The 10,708-nt window shown below is 41.9% G+C and overlaps 1 protein-coding gene across 5 annotated transcripts in view; it reads right to left on the reverse strand.

Annotated features, from left to right (window-relative positions):
* The window catches only part of SLIT1 (slit guidance ligand 1), a 335,181-nt gene that overhangs the window by 11,237 nt on the left and 313,236 nt on the right, over positions 1-10,708 (reverse strand). For 4 of the 5 annotated variants that reach the window (XM_075843037.1, XM_075843038.1, XM_075843033.1 and 1 more), the window contains 4 exons: positions 4,127-4,266; positions 3,420-3,513; positions 1,933-2,070; positions 880-987 (listed from right to left, as the gene is read on the reverse strand). In XM_075843037.1, coding sequence (XP_075699152.1) covers positions 880-987; positions 1,933-2,070; positions 3,420-3,513; positions 4,127-4,266 — 480 coding nt within the window. The remainder of the gene's footprint in view (positions 1-879; positions 988-1,932; positions 2,071-3,419; positions 3,514-4,126; positions 4,267-10,708) is intronic. The other variant, XM_075843034.1, reaches the window with a different exon arrangement.

Consider the following 10,708-nt stretch of genomic DNA (forward strand, 5'->3'; position numbering starts at 1 on the left):
CATTTAGGGTATGTGCACACGATAACTGCATTTACGTCTGAAATTACGCAGCTGTTTTCAGGAGAAAACCGCTCCTGAATTTCAGACGTAATTGCTCGTACTCGCGTTTTGCGAGGCATCCATTACGGACGTAATTTGGAGCTGTTCTTCATTGGATTCAATGAAAAACGGCTCCAATTACGTCCCAAGATGTGTCCTGCACTTCTTTGACGGGGCTGTTATTTTACGCGCCGACTTTTGACAGCGACGCGTAAAATGACAGGTCGTCGTCACAGTACATCGGCAAACCCATTGAAATGAATGGGCAGATGTTTGCCGACGTATTGGAGCCGTGTTTTCAGGCGTAATTCGAGGCGTAAAACGCCTCCATTACGCCTGAAAATAGGTCGTGTGAACCCAGCCTTAGATGGTTGTGATTACTACCGGAGTTCAGATCATGAATGATAGTAGGATTACCTGCAATACTATGCAAATTGACAAACTCTCCTGTATACTATTAGATCAGATTTCTCTTTAGTCTTTTTCGTTTTTATCTACAGCTCCTCTTCTACTATATGACATATTCGATCACTATAGAGGACATCGTTGTGGGTGATCACAACAATGAGATTTTAACTTTCCACTTCTGTTCTTCTCTTTAAGCTTAATTAAGGGGATTTAAGTCTATGGGATTTTGGCCAAGAATAGTCAAGTAATACAAGTAACAGTGACTAGTAAATTCCCCCATACGTGTCTAAACTGCGGAGTATTTCACATGTCAGCTGATAACCACAGCAAGGACACATGACCAAAAATATCTAACTTTAAATGTAAAACTCCTGGCAATGGGGCCTCTCTAAAGAGGATTTCCTCCTGAAAATGACAAAAAACATCTCCTACATGTAAAAGTTCTTGATTTGTCGTCCTCCTATTTTTCTCATGTATTCCTGTTTCAGTAGAAGCTGATGAAAACCAATATAACTCCTGGAGGAAAGGATTGCAGGTTTGCTGTTCAGGATCCAAGGAAAACAGATGTGACTAATTAATGGCTTAATAGAATCTGTTTAAGGCTGGGTTCACACAGTGCATTTTTATTGCGTTCTGAGCTTGCGTTTTTTTTTTGTATCTAACAAAACAAAACAAAAAAGCATGCTAAGAAGGCAGGAAAGACGCCCCGTGTGAACCCAGCCTAACAACCGGACAGAGGACAATACAAGAACTTACAGGTGATATGTTTTTTGTACTTTGGGAGGGGGATGACCCTTAGGCCATGTTCACACTGCATGGATTCTCCATAGGCAATTCTGCCCTGGATTTTTTATAAAATACACTTCTAAAACGGATTTCTGCCATGAATTGGCCACTGGATGCGCACGATTAGCCCCAGTGTAATTCATTAAAATGAATCCGCTGCTTCTCAGAGCGGAATCCGCGATAATGATGGACATGCTGTGGATTTTAATATATTTACACAGGTATTTCTATGGGACCCGAAGGGTCCATTCACACGTTGCGGTGAAAACTGCATTGGAAAACCGCATGCGTATTTACCGCGAGTTGATGCGGGTTCCTTTTTAATGCAACAAAGAACGCAACAAATTGCGGTAAAAAAATGCACCTCAACTGCACTGTGTAAATGGATCCTTATCTATCCCACGACCTCATTCACTAATTCAAGCAGCTGCTTTTCTCCACTGTAATTAATGGGTCTTTGAAGTCCTATGGGAGTAATGGACTGAGCCGGGCAATTCCCATAGTAGCCGCTGTCTGCAGTTTTGAATCGATGAATGGGGGTAGCCAGTCCGTGTTCTATCGAAAGGTGAGGGTCCCAGGGAGACCTGCACCCATGGATATACACCATAAATGCCTAAGCTGTAAATACCCAACCCCAAATTACAAGGTCCACGCAATTCCGTAATATCATGGCAGTATATGGACATAGCAGGCTCTTACCTGAAGCCCTCTGTGCACTGACATGAATACCCGTTCAGCTCATCCACACACTGGGCATTGTTCTGGCAGCGGTGGTCCCTGCAGTCATCATAGTTGAGGCTGCAGTTCTCTCCTACATAACCTGGTGCACATTCACATCTAGGAGAGGAAACAGACAGATCGTGTTCTCATAGACTGCTATACTGATTATATAAGTTACCAGTGCTATCTGGGAGGTGTTATATGGCGCATGTGATGGCACCAGATGTTTCTGATGATAAAGAAGGTTCCCCCGATTTAAAGCGCATGCCAGGGTGGGTGCTCGTCTCGTGGTCTGAACTATTTTTGTTGTTATTGCGCTTTAGGCCTCAAGCAGACTTCAGTGATATTCTTCAGTGCGCTATCCGTTTAACGGATAGCACGACCCGTTCATTATTATGAAGCCGTGCACACGTCTTTTTTTTTTTTTTAGGGGATCTGTGTGTCCGTTCCGCAAATTATAGGACAGGTCCTATTCCTGTCCAATATGCGGATCAGTCTCGGCCATTTTATGCATTGGTCCGTTAAAACTACAGATCGCACACAGAAGCCATCCTTGTCCTGCGGATCCGTGATTTGCGGTAGTATAAAGGCCCACGAATGTGCTTGAGGCCGTATTTTGTTCATTGGTGTGTATTATATACTTGTTGTATACAACCTCAAAAAGTTTTAGAAGGTTTACACACACGTGATGCATTATCAGAGCAACCCCTTTCATGTGTCCTATTAGAACACGTGGAGGTCATAGAGGGCAGACTGGGCTGTCAATGTATCATATTGACCCTGTATTGGTCGCTAGACGGGAAATGAGCAGCTGACCACTTCTATGTGCAAAATGAGCTGTTTGCCGGTGGTTTCGGGAGACATACCCGCGACTCTCTTATTGAAGAGATTGTCTATAAAAGACAACCCTTATACTGCAGACAAACCAAGGAGAAGAGGCAGCACTCCAAAATAGAAATCTCAAAAATGGTTTTATTCACACATATGTTCAAGGGATGCAACGTTTAGCTCGATACAGCCTTTGTCAATCTGCATTGAGCAGCTGAAACGTTGCACCCCTTGAACATATAGGTGAATAAAACAATTTTTTGAGATTTCTATTTTGGAGTGCTGCCTCTTCGCCTTGGTCTGTCTAAGTTTGTGGGATCGGCAAGTTGGATTCCTGCAGGCTGGCACCCAGTTGGCCCCTGCGAGGTCTAGTTCTGCTGTGCTGCCCATATCTTTGCTGTTTAAACCCCAATAATACAATACCGGATAAAAGTTACTTGTAGACAAGTCTTTCCTTTTGTGCTACTTTTTCCATTTGACCATGTCCACACATCTATTGTATTTATTAAATAATTTGGAAAGTTATATTTTATGTTATAAAAAAAATATACAAAAAAAAGAACAAAAACTCTAACATATAACATAAAATATTTTTTTTTATGTTCTGTTATATTTTTTATTATATGTTGGCCACTTACTTTGGACCCTCAGCAGTTGTAATACATTTAGAATCGGGATGACAGGGGTTGAGCTCTGCAGAGCAAAAGTCCAGCAACTGTTCACAGTATTCTCCTACAGAACACGTAAAAAGGGAAAAAAGGGGTCAGACGAGAGAAAAATCTATAGATAACTTTACAACAAGATCGTTCTGTTTTTGTATGATGAGGTATAGGAAACAGTAGAAGACTTTAGTGAAGCCTATTCTGTGTCCAGGCAGACCGGGCATAAGGTGCATCTGCAACTCTATCGCATATCTCCAGTAGGGAGTATCCTGCACTTCCTGTCAATCATCCCATTGAAGGGCGCTACAGTCAGCCCTTCCTCATCCTGAAATGGCTGATAATAGAGAATAATAGTTTGCATTCACCTGCGCTGCAAATGGAGATATGAAAATGGGCAATGATGCACTATGACCAACTGCAACCCTCATGATGTAGTCCGTATAGTGGTATAGAGGTCACTGTGGTCTGCAGCTGTTCCGCCATAATATAAAAAATGTCATTGTAGGTCAGAGTAGATTATTGCTCATTCATTTGCAGGTGTTCACTTGTTCTGCTGGAATTGTTTTATATTTAGCAGGTTGTAAAATACATTTGTGCTTTTTTACAGTCTACAGGTGTTTCTATGGGAAGAACCTTACAATATCCGTTTTTCAGGTAAGCGACCACATAATAGATAAACGTACCTGTGTATTGTGGAGGACACTGACATGTGTACGTGTTTATTCCGTCTACGCAGGTGCCGCCGTTCTCACAGTCACTGTACTTGCATTCATCTCTGTTTATCGCACACGTTGAGCCGTCAAAACCTTCGGCACAGGCGCATCTGATGGTGACAGGGTACAGCCATAAGTCACAGTACACAATAAGTAGAAGTGCTGCACGCTGTATTTCATGTCTCACACGTCCCACAGTGAGCACTTCGAGCTTTCATGGCACTGCAGCCCCTTCATCTGTCACAGAACCTGACGTGAAAATCTCCCTGTGATCTCCTATATGTTTAGTTAGCATACATATTACCTTGAGGCTCAGGCCTTTTTAGCTCGGTAGTAAAACTGACAGATAAATCTGGTATATAAATAGTGCAAAACTGAATATAATTCCCATCCTGAAATGTATGAACATAAGATGTGTCAGGCTCCATTGTAATATACAGCCAGCATCCCGAGAAGGATTTTCATGCCCCCCCCCCCCCTGGCAAATACCAAATGCTGTGCTAGGAGTTGTAGTACTAACAGTATTATCAGGTACCGGTATTAAAGGGGTATTCCGGAACTAAAAAATTACATTTATTTAAATAAAACAATGAAAATGATATAACTTTACAATGTACTTACGTTTCATCAGATGGCTGTAGCGTCGTATATCCTCCTCCGTCACCGCCCCCTTAGTGAAGCAAAATCTGCACTTCCTGTGCAGACCCGTCCATTTAGTCTTCTGCCTTGCTTCCGGTTTCCGGCTTTCACACTGTACGGTTACGTCACAAATGACGTAACCGTACCACGTGCTTCTTTATCTCAGAGCATGCGTGGTTAACACACTCCACCGCGCATGCTCTGTGAAATTATAACCCCTTATAAATTACCGACGGAATACGAAGTTGCGGGAATAACGGCCGTTTCGACCGTCTTCCCGACAGGTGCAGGAGCTGTGACAGCTGCTGTCTCGTACAGCAGCTGCCGCAGCTCCTACAGCGGGGACCGATCGCTGTGTCCCCGCTGTCTAACCCCTTAAAAGCCGCGTTCAATAGAGATCGCGGCTTTTTAGGGGTTAAGTTACCATCGCCGGCCTGCTACACGATAGCGGCCGGCGATGGTTACTATGGCAACCGGACACCAAACAATGGCGTCCGGCTATGCCATCGACGGAAGCCTAATGGGTCCTGACAAAGTCAGGACCCACTATGCTTGCTGTCAGTGAATAGCTGACAGTTCTAATACACTGCACTACGCATGTAGTGCAGAGTATTAGAATTGCGATCAGGGCCTCCTGCCCTCAAGTCCCCTTGTGGGACAAAGTAATAAAGTTAAAAAAAAAGATGTGTAAAAATAAGAAAATAAAAGTTTAAAAAAATCCCCTTTTTTTCCCTTATCAGTCCTTTTTTATTAATAAAAATATCTAAATAAATAAAATATACATAATTGGTATCGCCGCGTCCGTAACGGCCTGAACTACAAAATTATTTTGTTATTTATCCCGCACGGTGAACGCCGTAAAAGAAAATAATAATAAACCGTACCAAAATCACAATTGTTTGGTCACTTCACCTCCCAAAAAATTTATTAAAAATAGATCAAAAAGTCGCATGTACCGAAAAATGGTCCTGATCGAAACTACAGTTCGTTACGCAAAAAATAAGTCCTCGCACGGCTTTATTGATGGAAAAATTATAAAGTTCTGGCTCTTAGAATAAGGTAACACAAAAAGTGAATGATTTTTTACAAAACGTATTTTATTGTGCAAACGCCATAAGACATAAAAGAACTATAAACATCTGGTGTCACCGTAAGGCCGAGTTTACACGAGCGTGTGCATTTTGTGCAAGCAAAAAGCGCGGCGTTTTGCGTGCGCAAAAGGCAATTAACAGCTCCGTGTGTCAGCCCTTTATGATGCGCGGCTGCCTGGTTTTCGCGCAGCCGCCATCATTATGACACTCCGTTTGGATGTTTGTAAACAGAAAAGAACGTGGTGCTTTTCTGTTTTCATTCATCCTTTACAGTGCTGTTGCGCGAATCACGCGCGTCCCACGGAATTGCTTCCAAGCGACATGCGTGGTTTTCACCCACCCATTGACTTCAATGGGTGCGTGATGTGCGAACAGCGCACAAATATAGGACGTCGTGCGTTTCACGCAGCGGACATACGCTGCGTGAAAATCACGCCCACCTGGCTGCACGGCCCCATAGACTAACATAGGTCCCTGCGACGCGCGTTGCACGGATGTATAACACGCTCGTGTAAATGAGCCCTAATCGTATCGCCCCGCAGAATAAAGTGAATATGTAATTTATAGCGCACGGTGAACGCTGTAACAAAAATAGAATAAAAAAACAATAGTAGAATTGCTGTTTTTTTAGTCACCACGCCACTTAAAAATAGAATAAAAACTGATCAAAAAGCCGCATGCACCCCAAGAAAACTACAATGGATTCCTCAAGGGGTCTAGTTTCCAAAATGGGGGCACCTTTTGGGGGTTTCCACTGTTTTGGTACCAGAAGACCTCTTCAAACCGTTTAACCCCTTAATGACCGGGCCATTTTGCACGTTAATGACCAAGGATAATTTTTGTTTTTTTCACGGTCGCATTCCAAGAGTCGTAACTTTTTTTTTATTCCGTCGACATAGCCGTATAAGGGCTTGTTTTTTGCGGGACGAGTTTTATTTTGTAATTCCACCATTTTTAGATGCTTATAATATATCGATTAACTTTTATTAACTTTATTTTAGGAGAGAATTGAAAATAAGCAGCTATTCCAGCATTGATTTTCACGTTATAAATTTACGCCGTTTACTATGCAGCGTAAATAACATGTTAACTTTATTCTATGGGTCGGCACGGTTACGGGGATACCAAATATGTAAAGGTTTTATATGTTTTCCTACGTTTGCACAATAAAAACCCTTTTAGAAAAAAATTACTTGTTTTTGCATCGCCGCATTCCAAGAGCCGTAACGGTTTTATTTTTCCGTCTATGTGGCCGTACGTGGGCTTGATTTTTGCGGGACAATGTGTAGTTTTCATTAGTACTATTTTGGGGTACATAGGACTTAGATTAATTTTTATTTAATTTTTTATGGTGGGAATGGGAGAAAAGAACGAATTTTGCCGTTGTTTTTTTGGACGCCGTTCATCCAGCGGTTTAATTAATGTGTTAATTTTATTGTTCAAGTGGTTACGATCGCGGGGATACCATATATGTGTATGTGTGATTTGTTTTGACACTTTTACTTTAAAAAAACCACTTTTTGGGCAAAAAAAGTAGTTTTATTTGATTTTCACTGTAATTTTTTTTTTGTTTTTTCACCAACTTTATTTAACGGATTGACATTTTTTTTTTAGTTCCACCCGGGGACTTCACTATGCGATGTGCCGATCGCATATATAATGCTTTGGTATACTTCGTATACCAAAGCATTATTGCCTGTCAGTATAAAACAGAGGGAGCTCCCTCCCTCTGTCAAACACATTAGATGCCGCTGTCACTATTGACAGCGGCATTTAATGGGTTAAACTGCCGGAATCGGAGCGCGCTTCGATTCCGGCAGTTGCAGCAGGAGCCAGGCTGTGTATAACAGCCGTGCTCCTGCCGCTGATCGTGTGGGTACACTGGCAGTACCCGCGCCATCACAGGACGGATATATCCCTCCTCCTGCGCGAACTAGCAGCTGCAGAGGACTGATATATCCGCCCTTCGACGTTAAGAGGTTAAAAACGCAGATATCCAGTGATTTCAGCTTGTGCTATCAGTAATAGAATGAGAGCACCAAAATGAAGACTGAGATTGCAGAAGTTAGTAGAGCTGGGTGTAGTAGGCGGAGCAAGTGCACTGCTGCATGCACATTGCATGCTGGGACTAGAGCAGTGCATGCAGGGAGGAGAAACACAGGAAGAGAAGAGGAATGAACTTACTGAGCAAAACAAACCTCTCAAGGTAAACAATAGGGAGTAATGTTACTAAAACCATTTATTATCAAGAAAAAGCTAGTCAGAGCGCACTAATATATTAATAGAGGAACATTGCATTGATTTAAAAAAAAAAAAAAAGGATTGGAAAACCCCTTTAATGAGTGGCAAATTAGGTAAATGCCCTGGGCCTTCATTTCCTTAATTTTAGAGTTATCTGGTGGTATTATTTGGGAATTTCATTGCAGTATTATGTGAGAACTATGTGGCAACCCTATGTGGGCTCTTTATAAGGGAGTGTTATTAGGACAATTTTACTTAGGCGCTATATGGCGGTATTATGTGGGTTGTATATGGCGGTATTATGTGGAGTGTCATTAGGATACTTCTTACTTAGGCGCTATATGGCGGTATTATGTGGGTTGTATATGGCGGTATTACGTGGAGTGTCATTAGGATACTTCTTACTTAGGCGCTATATGGCGGTATTATGTGGGTTATATATGGCAGGATTATGTGGATTATATATGGCGGTATCATGTGGGTTGTATATAGCGGTATCATGTGGGTTGTATATGGCGGTATCATGTGGGTTGTATATGGCGGTATCATGTGGGTTGTATATGGCGGTATCATGTGGAGTGTCATTAGGATACTTAGGCACTATATGGCGGTATTATGTGGGTTGTATATGGCGGTATTATGTGGGCAGTGTATGAGTATTATTTAGACACTAAATTGGAGATTTCTTTGGGGTTTGAATGTCGGCATTGTGTGAGCATTGTATGGCAGCATTAGGTGAGCACTGTATGGTAGTACTTGGATACTGTATGGAGGTATTATATAGGCACTGTATGGCGGTATTATTTTATATAGCACTGTGTTTGTACATGTCTCAGTATAGCTGACATATGCTGTATGCTTACATTTTACCTCTGTGCTTTTCAGTCTTGTATTAGTATTATTGGGGAGTTCTAGAACCGTATTCGGGGGCAGCTCCATAATATAGTAGAATAAAAAAACTATACAACTAGTCCTAGAAACACATGGCACGTAAATAAAGAAGGAAGCTCGGAGGATAAAATAGAATATTTTTAGCGGGGCTGATGAAGGGAAATGTAAAGAAAATACATGTAAAACTTCTTGGGGTAGAATATCCTGTGCAGCTCACTGTAATACAGCTTGTTATAAATGACAGATGCGAATAGCAGCTCATGTATTGGGAAGACGACGCCGTTACAGGCGACATTCAGATCTGCACAGAGGCTCTTCTCAATCTCAATAAGGATCTCTCTTCAAGGCTGAAATGTCAATTGTCTTGTAATTCAGTCTCTATGGTATAGTGCTTATTTGCACTTAATATGCAGAGTGCATTAACTTGTTACTTCATGTGTATTCTCCATGTGTGTACGAACATGTAAATGTTTTGCAGTGGAAGCCTAAAAGCATAGATGTAGCAGACCTGAGTTTGTCAAGTGCAGCAGAGGAGATTTTGTCAATAGGTAAGAATCATGGGTCATCTGTGGTTTTACAAAGGACTGCCGTTATATCTAGCTCTTGTTTGTACATTCTGATTACTCATTTAACATAATATTGTACAGACACATTCAGATCTGCTACATCGGTATAAGACTTGAACAGTGTGATACTGGTTGTCCATGCGATCATACAATAATCAGGGACAACTCAACAGCGCCCACTACATCCAAATATCCATACTAAAGTTTTTACTATTTATTTCACCTTTTGTATATAGAACCATAATATTCTTTACATCATTCCTTTCCCCAAAGGGTCTCACAACTTAATCTCCCTAGCTCAGATAAACACGTAGGACTATGTTCACATCTGCGTTTTGCTGCTTCGTTTCCGTCATAGGAGCAAAACAACGAAAAACCGGAGCGGCCAGATCCGTCGCATGACGAAAAGTAATAGTGCCCGATGAAACCCATTGACTTAAATGAGTTTCATCGGGTTTCTGTCATAATGCCTGTCATTTTGTTTGGCAAAAACGATGAAATCTGCGCCAGAGGCCTCTAACAGACCTCTGACGCAGGTGTGAACAGAGCCTTAGGCCTTATTTCATAAGGATCCAATTATCCGATCAGTATGGCATTAGGGTTCATTAACACGTTGCAGTTAAGCTGCTGTAAGAAATGCATAAAAAAAAAAAGCATCTGAAAACCACATTCAGCTTTCCTTTGATTTGATTTCGGAAAACCAAAACGCTAGTGTATCGAAATGGCACCAAATCGCTGTAAAAACGCATGCGGTTTTCGGATACGTTTTTTTTCTATGCAGTCCTAACTGCACCTCGCCCTCAATATGTGATTGGACCCTAAGGCCCAATGCACTGCACACGACCGTGGTTTTTCGTACATGTGCTGTCCGCAATTTTGCCGATAGCACACGGACCCATTCATTTATATGGCCCCATGCACACGTGTGGAGGCCGCAAAAACGCACGACATGTCATTTTAATGTGCGAATTTGTGGATCATGTGACCTACTCAGGGGGATGGGACAAACTGGTGACATGAATTCCAGCCTTCCTTTTTGTTTTTTTCAGATCTGTGAATACTGATGACTGATGCGCTACGGAAGGTTTTTTGCGGACTGCAAAATCACCACGGTCGTGTGCATT

Source organism: Rhinoderma darwinii, chromosome 11, assembly GCF_050947455.1.
Source record: "Rhinoderma darwinii isolate aRhiDar2 chromosome 11, aRhiDar2.hap1, whole genome shotgun sequence".
NCBI classification, from domain to species: Eukaryota; Metazoa; Chordata; class Amphibia; order Anura; family Rhinodermatidae; genus Rhinoderma; species Rhinoderma darwinii.